This window comes from Macrotis lagotis, chromosome 1 (genome assembly GCF_037893015.1).
Source record: "Macrotis lagotis isolate mMagLag1 chromosome 1, bilby.v1.9.chrom.fasta, whole genome shotgun sequence".
NCBI lineage: Eukaryota > Metazoa > Chordata > Mammalia > Peramelemorphia > Peramelidae > Macrotis > Macrotis lagotis.
The window spans coordinates 625,216,933-625,235,001 of NC_133658.1; the positions used below are offsets into that span (position 1 = coordinate 625,216,933).

Below are 18,069 nucleotides of genomic sequence, written 5' to 3' on the forward strand. Positions count from 1 at the left end.
TGCTAAAACAGCAAGAACTTTTCTATTTGCCAATATTATATTAATTTTAAATGTATTTAATATTAAACAAATGGCTAATTGAGTCAATATTGCAATGGCAAACTTACAATTTGAAAATAGATATTTTGTCATGAGAGCGTTAAGCAATAACATCAATTTATTGTGATGAATTAACTTACAAATTTGAAGATTTAGTAGGCCATAGACAAATTGCATAAAGAATATTTAGAAAACTTTTTTTCTGCAAGTATTTCTGTTTCTTACAAACAAGAAAATTACCTGTTGTAAAAAAAAGACAAAACATTCATGAAGTACATTAGCTGTGAATTTGTAGTAATAGTTATTTCTTCCTTATTCAGTCTTTTTTTTTTTTTCACAGTCCACTGGAGCATTTTATTTGTATATATGTTTTACACTCTTAGAAAAAGAATCCCAGGATTTTTCCTCTTGTGTGTTTTCGTCTTGCTTCCTCGTGGTCCATGATACCAGCTGAGGTTGTAAGCACAATGAACCCAAACTGACGGGATGGTAGCAGATTATTCTGCCATTTTTCCAGATCTTTCAATTGAACATCAAATCTGGGGCTGATTACACCACACTTGTTTAATCTGCCCGTGAGGTTCACAACAATTTTTCCTGCTCTATGATCATCAATGATCTCAAATTCGCTAATGTAACCATGCTTCATCATCACAGTTAAGAACCGGACAATTACTTTAGAGCACGGCCTAATGAGAACCTGGCATTTTCCTCGCTTTTCTGCATTGTTGATGCTTTTGAGAGCATCTGCCAGAACATTCATGCACACCATGGTGGCAGCGCTGCAAGATGGAGGAAAAAAAAAGCCTTATTCAGTCTTAAAGAAAATTAATTTTAAAAATTGGAATGTATCAACTCTAAAATTTTAATTTTCATAAAAAAATCCCCAAAAGGTCTTCATGCACAACAAACCCCAAATTATCAGTTTCTAAGTACCATTTTCCTTGAGTCAAAAGGTATTTACAAAAGCAAAAGAATCTGTTTGAGACAGGGAGAACACACATAATGACAAAGTTCACCAAGGTTTTAAGATTTATTTACTCAGGATATTTCTCTTTGTCTTTACCTTTATCACTAGAATTAATCCCATATTAAATCTTCAAATTAACTTGTATATGAAATACATCCTTAGAAGAAGTTTTCATACAAAGATTTTCCCTTTAATTTCTAGAATTCTGCAGCAAAGAAAATTATTAATAAAGATTTATGACCAGATAATTCTAGAACTCCCTTTTCGTGATTAGATTTTCATTATAATTCCTTTAAAATTTGATCAAATTCATAAGCCATATCCAAAAAGTTTTACTTATCTATAAGCAATAATACTACATAAGATATTTATTTTACTTCATTCATTCTGTTTATTTAAACTCTAAACTACTTAGTTTCTAAGAGCTTTTATCCTTACTAGCAAATATAGCTGATACAATTATTGACTGATATTTCTTTTTATTAAAACACTTAGGGACATCCTAATATAAAAATCAACATTATTCAATTTATAAACTTGAAACTCCTTAATTTAGTTAAAGATATTTTCAGATTACCTTACAGAGAAGATTAGCCCATATAGAGTTACCTAAATGAAGAGATGATAAGGTAACATTCATATAGTAATTGCTTTCATGACAAGCACCTTATAGTCACATGACTCTTTGGTATTTTTTTTCTTACACAATAATTGCTTAAAGTAGAATTCTTTTTATCTTTCTCTCTCTTGTATTGTGAGAAATTTCTTAATATCAAATACCAAATAACAGGTAACCCTATTCTTTTCTCTTCAGGTCTATATATTGGATTAAATCAAATTAAATCTGGATTTGTAAATCCTTAACTCCTGATACATATGAAAAAATGACTCTTGTTGCCAAATTATTTGCAAGTTTTTTTCACTTTTTCACCTTTTTTATACTGATGACAGACTGACCTCTAAAAGAATTTTTCTTTCTGCAGTTTTCTGCTGAAGTTAAACCATCTTTAGATCAGATGACAATCTATTCCATAATAGTCTTTTAAAAGTCTTAAAGAAAATAAAAAGATTTCACAATTATTTTTCCCAAGCATTCAATATTGCTGGGTTTCATTTCCCAGGCACATATACTGCTAAATATTTGCACAGGTACTAGTCTGATGTTAGGATTTAATTTTTCCTCAATTATCACATCTGAGAACAACTTGAATCAGTTCAAATCAGTATTCCACAATTCCAGAAAAAATGCATAACAATTTTTGATTTGTAGTTCTCATATAATTTTTTAACTTGTTCATATTTACTTTAACATGGTTACGGGCAATCTTTATGTTAAATATACCTCTCTTATGGTTTAGAAAACACAAACCTTTTACACTACATCTTTTTCCTTTTAACCCTCACTATTCTCTTCCCAAGTCTTTGAAAATCCATTTTACAAATTTCCATTTTTATGTTAATGTATTACTTAATTATATTTCAGACTATTCATTCTTTCAAATGGACATTACTTTTTTATGTTTTTAGAAATATGGTTATTTTTAGATCATAGTCTTATAAGCCAAATAATAATTTAGTTTTAAAACTTGCCTCTCAACTAAAAGTGTTTTTTGTTAGAACTTAGATTAAAAGAACATAACCAAATTCTTTTATATATGGTTTTACCCTTTAAATTGTTCACAACCCTAACTTCAAACATTTTCAAGTTACTTTATCAATTTCAAGTTTGGGGAACAAGGCATTAATTTAATAATTCCAATATTTATGATATATTCAAAAGTCTTGTATATGATAAAAATACACTAAATAAAATCTTCATAGACTAGTTCTGAACAAAATAAAGAGTTTTTTTATTTGCTTTCTTGAGAAAGGGAAGACTCAGAAATCTCACACCAAAAGTCACAAGAGACAGAGAGCTGCACTCACTGACAAGCAAAAATATATAGTTTGCTCCCTTCTCCTGCTTCTCCCTAACCCTCCTCCCTTTTAACCCTTTGACTGGGCTTTGGGAGTTCAATGGATTCGCTGAAATTTACCTCAGCGACAGACACAAAGAAAAGATGAAATGTTTCAGAATATTTTTCCCACCTTATGTTGAAGCAATTTAAGGCCTTTCTAATTATCTCAACTAAAATGAAGTAATATCTATGGCCAGAATGTCCTCCGAATTTGGAAAAAAAGAAAGCAGGGGGCTCTGAGCCTCCTTTGGAATGGAAGATTTTCTTGACAAAAAAACATTTCTTAACCCCAAGAGGATTTCATTGGTAACTTTCTCACACAATCCCTCCCCCTTATTTCTATAGATAGATGATAGAGATAGATAGATAGATAGATAGATAGATAATAGAAATATGTGTGTGTGTGTGTGTGTGTGTGTGTATATATACATATATATATATACATATATATATATATATATATATTTGTATCTGAAGTCCTCTCAACTAACCTTGACTCACCCCCCCCTCAGCAAGATTCTTCATTATCCCCTCCCTTAGGTTCTATTCTCTCTTCCTGTCCAATTGGACCCATCTTCTGGACCCCTGACCAAAAAACCCATTCACACACACAGATGCAAGATGGAGGAAAATGAACTGATCCAGCCTCTTTCTTTTCCCCCTCTCTTTTTTCAATGTCTTTCTGTATCCTCTGAATCTGTTCCAAAAAGTTCTCTCCAGTTTGGGTGTCTAATTGAGATCTTCTCTTCTCAGTAAATAAAGGAACTTCTTAACACAACATCTTATCAGACTTAGACTCATGTTTTCAACATTAGACAATAAAATTCTAGAGCTATAATAATTTACATTTTAATTTACTCATTGTCATGTTGATATACATATTTCACTACCAAAAAATAAAACTTCCATAATTGTTTCACTGCACAAGTGAATTTGCAAAAACTTGCCAGACTTATTTGAGCTTATAACATATACATTAGATGTATATAACACATACATCTTAGTACAAAGAATGTCTAACAAATGACATAGTCTCAACCTCTTGCTCCTTATTAAAATAATAACTCAAGCATCCTTAACTAAAATAAATTTTTCTTTCTTCCCCAAATATTTCTAAATATACTATAGGTGATTCTTCTCTCTATATACTCAACTGACTTCCATGCCCTTCCTTAAAGTAGAACTTGAAACTGCTATTGTGCAGAATTATGTCTTGAAATTACAAAAACCCTTTCATTCCTATTACCTAAATATCCTTTCTAACATGGAAAAATTAAGGGATCTTAATTCTTGACAATACATATAACTAACAGCAGAGGTTAAAGCAACACACTATCCTATCCAGCTATTAAACTCCAATTGACCTAAAATTTCTATATCGGAATTGCTTATAGAGATTTTCTATAAAGATCCAGGACATCAAAGGAAAATTACTTTATAGATATAATTTTGAGTGTTAGTTTCCAGGCAGAGGTCATGTGGGTACTTATAGTCAAATGCCCTAAATCAAATTTTAGATTTATCTGGTAAGATATTATTCAAATGTCACATTTGGAGAAATGAAGTCAGAAAGGGTCTAACCTCAGGCTGCACTGAAAAGTCTCCCCTTCAACTTTTTTTTTATTCTAATGCATCTGTCACCTGTATCGTCTCTTTGGTCTTCTAGGCTTCAAAAGAGTATTAACCCAATAGCACTTCCTTTGCTGATCATATCTGATATCTGATACAATAAAAGTAAATTAAAAGTCCTATGATCTAAAAAAGTAATTCTATCTAATTAGACCTCCAAGTAAATTCACTTCAGAAGGATTAAATACTAATTATAATCTGGATGAAGGGGAGTTACAATCAATCAGCCCCCTTCCCTACACATGTATCTACTCTGAGCATCCCTGTCATCAAAATATACTAGGTAGGATTATTTTCTAAACTTATTCAAAAAGAAGTCAAATTTCCCCAGTACTGGAATATAAAAAAACCTCTTCACAGGTATGTTCCATTACTGAACTAGAAGGCCTGTCCTTCTGAAGTCACTAACTTCTGATCTCTGGACCCACATTCCTTTGTCTGAAATCATATCTGCTTTATTTCTGGATAAATATGATATGTCAAAGGCCTTTTGGCTAGAAAGCCTTCCTTCTAGCTTGATATTTTATACAATAAATAGACACCTCCTTTGGCTAGAAGATTATCTTCAGATTTCCCACGTAACAATTAGGCAAAGTTTGTCCCAGAAAAATCTCAGATTATTATCATCATCATTTTTATATTTCCCATGTTACTTAGGTGCTTTTACTTTAAAGCAAACAACCACAGTTTTGAGATGTGTGTGTGTGTGTGTGTGTGTGTGTGTATAACCATAATAATCCCAATTTACATATATAATTGGCAAACAATTTTCTATAATAAATCTATTTAATTATGAGTCATGCTTTAAATGCAAATCATTACTTTCAGAATTCTTTCAAACCATTAGAACATCTAAGGGGACTCTAATTTTTTCAACATATATTATTAATTCCAACTGTAACACATTAATTGATGGGTTATACAAAACAATCTTTACAATATTGTATTTATACCTGGACCTACACTACATAAGGTCCAACACATTGTTTAAAAATTTCAAATATCCCAAAGGGTCATGACTTTTGATATTTTCCTTCCAAAGGATCAATTATTAATCCCAGGCTCTGACATCATTACAGTAAAATAGCTTATATTTATAAAATTAGATCACATAGGACCCTCTCCCACCTTGAGAGAGGTGTGACTTTTTTTATTAAGATGTCTTTAATAACGGGATGGAGCTAAGGTGACAGTGTGAAGGCAAGATTTCCCAGAAACTTGTTCCCCTAAAAACTCCAAAACCGTCAAATTAGGACTGAATCCAGTCCCAGTCCAAGACAACTTAGAAATTCCACTGGAAAGGTCTGTTTCACTGGACAGGAGGCTGGAAAAAGTTACAGTGCAGCACAGCCAGGCTGGGAGCCTGGGTCAGTGGCAGAGGGGGAGGTTTCCAGACCCCTTGGCCCAGGCATCATCTGGGACAGCTGTAAGGGGTGGTAAGAGAACAGTGCTCACCAGAGTGAGTGCAGAGTGGACCTCCAACCTCAGAGCAACCCTGTGGTGAGAACCTGCAGAGGGAATCTGCAGACCCATCCAGCATGTCCGGAGCTCGCAGTCCACAGACAGTAAGGGGATCGGGGAGACAGCAGAAGTCTCTGCTCTCCTTGGAATAGGACTCAGTTGTTCACCCACTTTCAGACCCAGGTTGCAGTCTGACCCCCACAACACTACCATAGCCAAGCAGGGACCATTCTTACAGTTCCAGGGCAGAGGGGAGGGCTTGAAAATAGGGCAAGAGAGCGGTCAGAACCTCTCATAAAATCTTGGAGGAATTAAGGTCCCTATGGGTTATCCCCAGAACCCCCCAAAGCCTTGGAAAAATGGCAAATCAGTCATAGGCTGAGGAAATGAGCAATTAACAGAAAAAGAAGAATCTAACTATAGAAAATTACTTTGGTCCCTGGGATCAAAATACATACTCAGATGACAATAAAATCAAAGCTTCTGTATCCAAAAACTCCAAGAGAATAGAAAATGGGCTCAGACTATGGATGAGCTCAAAAAAGACTTTGAAAAGCAATTAAGGGAATTAGAGGGAAAAATTGGGAGAAGAAATGAGAGTGATGCAGATAAATTATGAAAACCAAGTCAGCAACTTGGTGAAAGAAATACAAAAAAATACTGAAGAAAATAAATTAAGAACCAGTTTAGGCCAAATGGAAAAGGCAACATAAAAAACAAATAAGGAGAAGAATGCCTTAAAAAGCAGAATTGGCCAGCTGTAAAGAGATTTAAAAAGCTCTCTGAGGAAAATAACTACTTTAAAATGCAGAATAGAACTAAAGGAAGTTGATGACTTTGCAAGAACTCAGGAAAAAAACAAAACTATACCAAAAAACCCCAAAGATTAGAAGAAAATGTGAAATATCCCATAACTGACCTTAAAAACAGATGCAGAAGAGATAATTTAAAAATTATTCAGCTACCTGAAAGTCATGACCCTGAAAAGAGGCCTAGACTTAATTTTTCAAGAAATAACACAGCAAAATTGCCCTGAGATCCTAGAAGCAGAGGATAAAAATAGTAGCTGAGGGAATTCAATTGAGGGAGAAGGTACTCAGATACAACACATTCTGAACAGGGACAGAATAAAAGAGGAGAGAGATGATAGTGAGGAGGAATAGAGTGGAAGAAAATACAGCTAGTGATAGCAACTGTGGGAAAAATATTGAAGCAAATTCTCTGGGGGCTATGATGGGGAAGGTAACTCATCCCAGAGACAGAGCCATTGGAATCTGAACACAGACCAAAGTACACTTTTTTTCTCTTTCACTATTCTTGAGGTTTCTCATCTTTTTGGGGTAGGAGGGGGATTTGTGAGTGCTCTCTCAACAAGATTATTGTAATATTATAAAATACATAAACAAAAAAAGATGCCTTAATAAAAATCATTTTAAGCAAAAAAGTGGATCACAGGACTGATAAAAACTCTTCACATATGCATATGGATAAATAAATAAATAAAATTTTGAAAAGAAAAATGAAAACTCTTCAACCTTTTATTCATCAATAAGTTGTCTAACCATGGTCACATAGTTTTTCAATTTCCCAATCATTTTTCATAGTCCCTCACATTTATTTAATACTATTGAAATGGTATCTTTCCCAATCTCTAATATATTATCCTTATGAGTTTCCCATTTGCTTCTTTAACATTAAACATTCAACTCTTAACCTATATGAAACATAAGTTTTCCAGGCTGACATCTCATTTTCTTAAAGCAAAACAAAACAGATTCTCTTAAAGTTAACCTTATAACTGAATATCCTTTACACACACATTTCTTTTACAACTCTGTTTCATAAGTTTATTTATCTCTTATTAAATGCACTCTGCATTTCAAAAAAAAAGAAAATAATTTAATTTAATACTTATAATTTCAAAATTCCAATGTAAATCTTTTTTTAGCAAGATACATTTTCTTCTTCTTAATAGATATTAAGCAAGCTACTTGATCTTACATATAAATATTCCTTTTCATAAAGATGAGGTGGAAAAGCAAAGTTTTTCATAAACTCTCTGGGTCCAAAAGACCTTGAGAGATTTGGACTGTTGGCAAGGTATTTATTCTCTAGGGTATATTTTCCATAACAAATCTTTACAAATGTGACAGATGAAACTTCATTCACTGTTATTAAAACACAATTTTAAATTTCTCAAAAAAATGTTTAGTTTGAATCCATTCTTATACAAAGTTTACTAATTATACATAGCACATTTCAATTTCATGTATATTCCATTTACTCCCTAGAACTTTGCAACACAGAAAAATCCTTAATACCAGATATTTCTAAAAATCCCTTCTTTTGGTTACAAAGTTTTCCTTAAACTTCTAAATTGCAAAAGTCATATCCAAAGTAATATTAAATTATTTTCTTTTTTTCAAAAACCTAAAAGTTTGCAAATTCTTCTTATCTTTATCAGGGCAATTCTAACTTCTCAATGTTCTAACTTATAAGAGCTTTTGTCCTCAATGACCAACATTTCTTAATGTTAGAACATTTAGGAACATCACATCATCCTAATTTAAAATTGTACATTCCTTATTTCAGTTACATATATTTTCAAATTAATTTTTGCAGAAATTAGCACATTTTGGATTTTCCAATCGAAGAAACAATAATAAGGTAATAAAAATTTTTACCTAGCAATTGCTTTCATATCAAACTTTTCATATTATGGGTTTTATTACTTTCTAATCAATTCCCTGCCAGATATTGCAAAAGTGGCAATCTAATGCAAGTTTCAAATTACCCCATCCTCATTTATACACATATCTCCAATCAGACTTAAAACTCTCTAAATGCTTATCTTTTTTTACATTAAGTTTTTAAATCACGTCTCAAACTCCCAAACTCTTTTTACTTATATAAAGTCAAACCTACTCATACCTTCTTTCTACATGCTTTAACTAACTGCCATACTTCATAAATGGTTCAAAAACCACAACTTTTCTCTATATGCCTTTTCATTTTCCCTTGCAACCCTTTTTATTCTTTTCCCATTTCTTTCAGTATTCATTACTTGGATTAAACTACTTACATTTTCCCATAATACATTGCTTCACTATTCATTAGCTCTTTTTGATTTTAGTACATATTGCTCTTATTTCGTACTTTATTTTTACAGCTATATAAACCACATTGTAATATACCTTTCCATTCAAAGGTTTTAATATTTAACACTTCTTGATTTTAACCACTATAACTTTTCAGAAGGCAAACAGCCACTCAAAAATTCCACAACCTAATTAGAATATGCCCTGTCCATTCCCTTCTTCAGATAGAGTAAACCAAATAACTTCTCTAATAAGGGGACAAGATCTTCTGTTCTTAAATCCTAAATTGTCCCATTATTTTCTGTAACATTTTGGAAATAAAATAACATTATCAGAATCTATATTTTCACTAATAAACTCCTGAGGCTATAATGTTACCATAGAATAAACTGGATTCATTCTGTTAAGTAATCAACTATTTCCAGCACATGCTTCAGTTTCCCTTTTTTTCTGGCATTTCTATGTAATCAAATTATATACTTTAGAATGGACCTAACTCTCATGTCTTCCTAGAAGTTACTTCCTCAAAATTTTCTCAAATGAAAAATAACATTATGATTTCTTTATTTAACATATTTTCCCATCTGGTAATACTTATTGTCTCTTTTCTGTTTCTTTTTACTCCAAACAAATTCCCTTTTAACACTTTTTTACTAAGTTTTCATGAAACAATTCTCTCTCTCTCTCTCTCTCTCTCTCTCTCTCTCTCTCTCATTATTTAATCCTTTTTTCTTAATAAATTTCTTTTTTACTCCCATTCAAGGTCGAGAGATAAGTGAGTCAGGCAAGCAGGGGGAGGAGGGGGAGGGGAAAGGAATCTGGAAGTGCAGAATAGCAGCAATGAAGTTGGGAAAGAGAAAAAGTCAACAGTATTTAATCATTTTCTGCACTTTTCATTTTTGCTTTGGTATTTCTTCCCAATTATTAAGTCTAAATCATAGAGCTCTCAGCAACTTTTCCTTGCCACCTAGTTTCAAGCTTGCCCTCCCAATCTCAAATCTCTTGAGATTTCTTTACCCTGTGGACCCCCTAAGGACTTGAATTATGTGAAGGCTTTCTCCAAACCCTCTGGACTCCTGCCTCTATGCTTTCTGACTAGAACTGCTTAGGTGAAGCAGAGGTTGGGTCACCCAGAGGCTCACTGATCTTGTCTATGTCCTGGGCTCACAGGTCTTGCCTGCCTAGGTTGTGTACACAAACACAAACACACCTGTGACTCCAGTGACCCTTCAAATCACGAATCAGCTTCTGCAACAGGGCCCATCTGCTCTCTCCCTGTGTTGCCTCCAGAAGTCTTTGGACTTTCCATTTTGCTCAAACTAAGACTCCTATCAGTATTCTTCCCTTGCTCCTCAAGAGATCTGCCTGGGCACTAAATCACAAGCTGCTGAAAATACTCAGCATGACACCTGCTCATTTCTGTGTTCAGGAGAGTCTTAAGGAGGGGATTGTTTCCCAGTCAATGCACAAAATCAGTGTGTGATAAAAATACACTAAATAAAATCTTCAGAGACTGGATCTGAACAAAAGAATTTATTTTTGTTTAATTGCTTTCTTGAGAAAGGGCAGACCCAAAAATCTCACACCAAAAGTGGCAAGAGTCGGAGAGTTGCACCCAAAGTACAGGCAAGCAAAAATATATAGAGTTCTCCCCCTTTCTCCCTAACCCTCCTCCCTTATATCTCATTGGCTGGGCTTTGGGGGGGGGTTCAATCTATTCACTGAAATTTACCCCAGCAACATAAAGAAAAAATGAAATGCTTTCTTAATTTTTCCCACCTAATGGTGAATTAATTTAGGACCTTCATAATTATCACAATTAAAATAAAATAATGTTTAGGGTCAGATTGTCCTCCCAGTTTGCAAAAATAGTCTTACCATGAAGCAGGTGGCTCTGAGCCTCCTTTGAAATGCAAGAATTTCTTGGCAAAAAAATTTCTTAACCCTGAGAGAACTTCACTAGGAACTTCCCCACACAGTCTTAATATTCAAGAGTCATAATATTCAACTCTCTTTTATTTTTACTTGTATATCCTTTGGGAAGGAGAGAAAACCATTGCCACATCCCAGCCCATTTGGGCAGCATGGCAACCTCAATAACATGAGTAACGAGGGAGAGCTGTTCGTGCTGAAGCTGCCCCAGAGCAGTGATGGAGCTGAACACAGAGACTCAGGGCAGTTGAGCTTTAGACCAGAGGCAGAGAGGGAGGGAGACAAAGACAAGGGGGAAGCAAGTAGACTTCTCTCCACTTCCTCCCTCCCTGCAACACTCAGAGAGAGCAGCAGATTTGAAAGAAGAAACTTACTTCTCTTCCCCATTAGGACTGATGTAGTCACTTGTCCACAAACTGGCCAAATTAGAAACCTAAACTTACAGAAACAAGCTTTATCTTTTTAAAAAAAAATAGATGACCAGAACAAGGGGAAGGTATAGTTCTCAAGTCCCAGAGGAGTGTGTGTCAGCAGGAGTCTAGGAAACCAATAAGCTAAAATTGGCAAATCAGAGCACAAAAATATAACAGGCAGTGGGAAATAGCCAATCAAGACACAGAGAATGAGAAAGCGGGAAGGTTGAAATTTCTCAGGCCCAAATCATAAAACTGACAGATCAGAACTTAAAGAAAGTAAGGAAAAGGAGAATAGATCATTTGTCCTCCAAAAATAAAATGACTCTCAGGAAATTCTGTCCTGTGGTGCTGAATTGCGAGTTTGGGGAAAATAAAAAATAATAATTTCTCCTTTTTCCTATCTATGCAACAGAGAGAAGGGAAGAGAGATGCAAAGAGATGCTCTCCTCTCAGGGGAGGGAAGTGAAAAGAGGCAGCAGAGTTGACCAATCAGGACACAGAGACAGGTCAGCAAGCCAATCAAGTAGAGGCAACAGAGATGTTAATTCCACCAGTACCACGAAGAATGCATAATATAAACATCTACAAACATAAAAACCAAGTCAGAGCGCCTCAAAACAAATTCTCACAATAAAGAGGTGGCAGAGCCACAAGGGAAAGCCCACATTGCTCTCACAAACCAGAGGGTCCTGAGTCACAACTAAGCAATTTAACAAAAAAAGACAAAAACAGGGGACTCTGCTTTGCTCTCACACTAATGTACCCAAATGGAACATTTGTTCCAAATACACAACAGAGACAAAGACATTCAGCAGGTTGTCAGAAAACATCCCTTATCAGAGACATTCACCAATAAGAAAGAATGCCCTCCAAATAGACCTATATCCATGTCACTTACCCAGACAATGCCACAAGTCCTCTAGGGACAAGTTCTCAACACCTACCCAGTTGAAAGCAGGCAATTATTATCAAAGGGTGAGAATTCCTAAAACCAGAGGTAAAATCCAAGAGAAATTTCAACTTTAAACAAAACAACATTTTAAAACTAGAGCAACTGAGTGGAAAATTGGTACCCTTATCTCTTCTAACTCCAACAAAAACTTTTTCCTGGCACAAAATCTGTCCTAGCACTGGACTCTTTATTTTGTGTTGTTATTAGGAATGGTCCTTTGCAAGTCATTTTTTCCATCCTAAGTCAGCAGGAGAACAAAAGTTCAGTTTGAAATACAGTAGGGAGTTGGCAAGTTGAAGATTTCCTTCCTTCCAAAAAGTGAAAGAGACTATCCTTTTTCAAATTTCTGTCCATCCAAGTCACAACAGTATTATTATTAAGCATATTAATTTTTAGATTAAAAAAGAAAACAAAAAATTAATTAATTCATGATGTTTTGTTCTGTAATATCTTGCCAAAACCCAGAGACAGATGACATCATCAAAGATATCAATCCTGATTCAAAGGTTTGCAGTGTAATTAAACAGAAAGTGCAAAGAGTCATAAAACTGAGTTAGACAAACAATGAAATTTCATATAGATGTCATGGATCTACATTATGATTCGCTCAAAAGTTATAACATTTGCTTCCAAGTCCTATTGATAAGAATCTCACTAAGGCATTCTCTTTCCTCATCCAAAATATCTCTTATCTTGTGATTTGATGATCCAGATAAAGAATTTATTGGTTCTATTACAAAACTGATCAGGCAGTACTGGCATAGGCTGAGTCAACATTGAAAGGGAGAAGAGCAGACCCTGACATGGTAAACTGGCATTTTTATACACATAGATAAATATTCAGATTTATAAGCCTTAATTAGAGATCAGTTTTTGATCAGAAATATGAGATTTAGATATTAATTTTCACACTGTTTAGACACTCCTCCATCTCCTTTGGTGAATCTTCATTCATGCCACACCCATTTATATTGTGAGTGCCCCAAAGGTATATACTGGATTCTCCTCTTTTTTCATTTGATACTATTTAATTTATGACTTTATTATCACTCTATGATCCTACTTCATCAGTCTTTTTGAATTTCCTCAAATCTCTATCTCTGTGCCTTTATCCTGACTATTCCCACATTCCTGCAGTGTTCTGTTCCTTCATCTTCACCTGTTAATTCCCTTGGCTTCTCCAAGATTCAAATCAAATAATTCTGCACAAGGCCTTTCCTAGTTTTTTCTCTCATCCTAATTACAAATTACCTTTATCTAATCTGTATATATCCTGTATGTAATTTATTTATATACTTATATGTTTCATCTCCCATTTGAATGGTACATTTCTTTTTTAAAATGATATTTTATTTTTCTAATTACATGTTATGAAAGTTTTTCAACATTCATCCACATGCTTATGCACACTTTTAAGTTACATGATTTCCTTCCACCCTCTCTTCCTACCCCTCTGTCCCCAGCATCATCATTATTGTATGGGACACATTTATATTTAATATGTTTACAGATTAGTCAGTCATTTTTGGTATGAGGAATTAGGATTAAGGGAAAAGAAAGAATATGAGACAGGAAAGAAATGCATAAGAGAAATTTTTTAAAAGTATGTAGTGTTAGTTCATATTCTGTAGGGGGTTTTGTTTTGTTTTTCTTCCTCTAGATGGGGATAGCATTAACCATAGCTGGTCTCCTAGGGTTGTCCTAGCTCCTCCTGAGAATAGCTGAATCCATCAAGATTAATCTACTCGAGAGCCAAGATGGTGACAAGAAGGGATGGAGTCTTAGGCGCTCTCTGATAAAACTCCTAAGCTGAGGACTCTAACTAAACTTACGAGAGACAGAACCCACAAAGGGACCCAGTGAGGCAGTTCTCCTACTCAAGGTAACCTGGAAAAGAGCAGAAAGGCTCTGCTCCCCGGGGTTGGAGGGGTGGCCCGCCAGAGGGGTGGCCTGCCAGAGCAAAAGAACTTCAGCCTCCCAGAGGCAACCCCAGGGCACTGGGAGCCGCGGCTCACAGCAGCAGGGGAGTCTCCTGAGCTGCACCCTGGGGAGCACCGGGCACAAAGTGGGGGAACAGCGGGGGGCCTCTGCCAGAGCAAGCACGTGGAGCCCAGCCCTCAGGGCACACAGCAAGCAGCTTGGTCTTTCGCCAGCCCAGACGGAAACAGAAGCTGGCTGAGCCCATAAGCAGGAGCCCCCAGAGCATGAGCCCATTGAGCTGAGGGAAAGGAGTGAAGAGAGACTGCCGAGTTCTTTCCTCTGCCTCTGGAACAGGACTCTGGGGCTCTGAACACATCCAGATCCTGATTGCAGTCTAGGCCCCCCCATAGAACAGCAGGCCCCCCCCACCTCAGCCCCGTGGCAGAGGTGTGTGTTTATGGTCATTCACAGACCAGGAGGGAGGACAGAGCCTCACACACTGAGACCCTTGTGGGAGTGTCCCAAAAGCTCAGGAAGCACCCCAAAACCAGGCTCAGGCTGGGAAAATGAGCAAGCAGGGAAATAAGAGGAAGATTATTGAAAAATATTTTGCAAATGAGCCCAAGAAGGATCAAAATACTCAGTCTGAAGATGAGGAAGCACAAGCTCCTGCATCTAAAGACTCCAAGAAAAACAGAAATTGGGCTCAGGCTATGACAGAGCTCAAAAAAGACTTTGAAAATCAAATGAGGGAGTTGGAAGAAAAACTGGGAAAAGAAAGGAGAGAGATGTAGGAAAAACATGAAAATGAAGTCAGCAGCTTAGTCAAGGAAATCCAAAAAAATGCTGAAGAAAATAGCATGCTAAAAACCAGCTTAGGTCAAATGGACAAAAGAGTTCAAAAAGTTATTGAGGAGAAGAATGCTTTAAAAAGCAAAATTGGCCAGATGGAAAAAGAGATAAGAAAACTCTCTGAGGAGAACAAATCCTTCAGACAAAGAATAGAATTCAGGGAGATTGATGAATTTACCAGAAATCAAGAATCAATACTTCAAAACCAAAATAAAATGAAAAATTAGAAGAAAATTTGAAATATCTCATTGAAAAAACAACTGATATGGAAGACAGACTTAGGAAAGATAATTTAAAAATTATTGGAATACCTGAAAGTCATGATCAGGAAAATAGCCTTGACAACATTTTCAAAGAATTACTACAGGAAAATTGCCCTGATATTCTAGAAGCAGAGGGCAAAATAGAAATGGAGAGAATCCACAGATCCCCCCGAGAAAGAGATCCCAAAAAACCAACCCCTAGGAATATTATAGCCAAGTTCCAGAACTCCCAAGTCAAAGAGAAAATATTATAAGCAGCCAGAAGGACACAGTTCAAATATCATGGAGCCGCAGTCAGGATCACACAGGACTTAGCAGCAACTACATTGGAAGCTTGTAGGGCTTGGAATACAATATACCGGAAGGCAAAAGAGCTTAGAATGCAGCCAAGAATGAACTACCCAGCAAGGCTGAATGTCCTCTTCCAGGGAAAAAGATGGAATTTCAATGAACCAGGGGAATTTCAAAGGTTCCTTTTGGAATGGCCAGAGCTGAACAGAAGGTTTGATCTTCAGATACAGGACTCAGATGAAGCATGGGGATTGGAGGAGAGGGGGGAAATATGAGGTAAGTTAATGAGGATGAACTGCATGTATAAAAAATGATACTGATAATATTCATATGAACCTTCTCAGTTAATAGAGCAGGTAAAGGGAGCTTTTATAGTTGAAGCACAGGAGAAAGCTGAATTCAAAGATAAAATATGGTGTAAAAATGGAGTCAATAGAAAAAAAGGGAAATTGAATGGGAGAAAGAAAAAGGAGAGGGGGAATAGTCCAGGATATTTCACATAATAAGTTTTTTTTTATGACAATGAGCTATTGCAATGATATGGAAGGGGGGAGGCAAGGGGGAATGAGGGAACCTTTGCTCTCATCAGAGATGGCTAGGAGAGAAAACAGAAAATATACTCAATGGGGTATAGACATCTGGAGTAAGAAGGAGGGGGGAGCAGGGGGAAGGGGTGGGGATGTAAATAAAGGAGGAGAGGATGGGCCATGGGAGGAGAGTGGTCAGATATAACACATTTTCTTTTTTACTTCTTGCAAGGGGCTGGGATTGGAAGGCCTGCCCAGGACCATAGGGCCAGGTAGATTCTGGGCCTAAGGGGTGGTATGGGGGCTCAGGGCTTCTTGGCCCCAAGACCAGGGATCTGTCTGCTCTGCCACTCAGCGACCCTACAGCAGAGTCAGAGTGAAAGGAGAGAGAAAATATAGTACATGGTAGTGGAGAAATAAGAAAGGAGGGAGTTGCGATCAGCAATGGCAACATTGGAAAAATATGGAAGTAACTTTTGTGATGGACTTATCATAAAGAATGTGATCCACTCACGACAGAGTTGATGGTGTTGGAACAAAGACTGAAGCACATTTTTTGTTATTATTATTTGGGGGAGGGTGTAGAGCTAGTGGGGCTGGGTAGCCTGCCTGGGGCCACATAGCAGGGTGATTTTTGGGTGTCTGTGGCTGGATTTGGACCCAGGTGCTCCTGGCTCAAGGGCTAATGCTCTGTCTGCCACCCAGCCACCCCTACTATTATTACTATTTTATTTTATTTTGGGTCTTTATTTTTTCCTCTTTTTGGATTTTGCAGGGCAGTGGGGATCAGGTGGCTTACATATCACATGGCTGGGTGATTGTTGGGTGTATGAGGCTTGATATGGACTCGGGTGCTCATGGCTCCAGGGCTGGTTCTTTGTCCATTGCGCCACCTGGCCACACCTACAATTATTACTATTATTTTTTTAATTTTAATTTTTTTCTATCCCCTTTACTTTTTTCGCCCAAGAAAGTCTATCTATATTCATGGGGAGGAGGGGTATTTTGTTTACTTGTAAACAAGAATATTTTATTAATGTAAAAAAACATTTTTACAAAATGAGAATAAAAAAATAAATTAAAAAAAATTAATCAACTCACAGTGTTATTAATGTGTACAATGTTCCCTTGGTTCTGCTCCCTGCCATCAGTCTCAGTTCCTGTAATTCATTCCATGCTTCTTTAGAGTCTGATCATTCATGACTTCTTATAGAAAAATAATATTCCATAATAATCTCATACCATAAATTGTTCAGTCATTTCTCAATTGATGGACATTCCCTCAATTTCCAATTCTTTTCCACTACAAAAGAGCTGCTATGAATATTCTGGAACATTTCTTATTTTTGAATAGCACGTTTCTTTTTTTCTTTTTTTTTACCTTTTTTGCAAGGCAAATGGGGTTAAGTGGCTTGCCCAAGGTCACACAACTAGGCAATTATTAAATATCTGAGGCTGAATTTGAACTCAGGTACTCCTGACTCCAGGGCTGGTGCTCTATCTACTGCACCACCTAGCCACCCCAAATGTCAAATTTCTTCAAAAGCAGTAACTATTTTTTTAATAATCCTTTCTTTGTGTCCTCCATGTTTAAACAGTGCTTAGCACATAGTAAATGTTTAATATATACTTATGGGCTGGAGGTGGGGGAAAATTCTTCTCAACAAGTTTCTCTGATAGGTCTGATATCCACTATAAATAAATATATAGTGTGTCATTCTCCAATTATTATATTTTATTTTTAAAAAATCCAAATAACTA

At 36.0% G+C, this 18,069-nt stretch overlaps 1 protein-coding gene across 1 annotated transcript; it reads right to left on the reverse strand.

Annotated features, from left to right (window-relative positions):
• Positions 1-391: 391 nt before the first annotated feature.
• Positions 392-811, reverse strand: LOC141522076 (small ribosomal subunit protein uS8-like). The gene has a single exon (XM_074235171.1). The coding sequence runs from the start codon at positions 809-811 to the stop codon at positions 419-421; it is 393 nt and encodes a 130-aa protein (XP_074091272.1). The 3' UTR covers positions 392-418.
• Between the last annotated feature and the right edge of the window lie 17,258 nt (positions 812-18,069).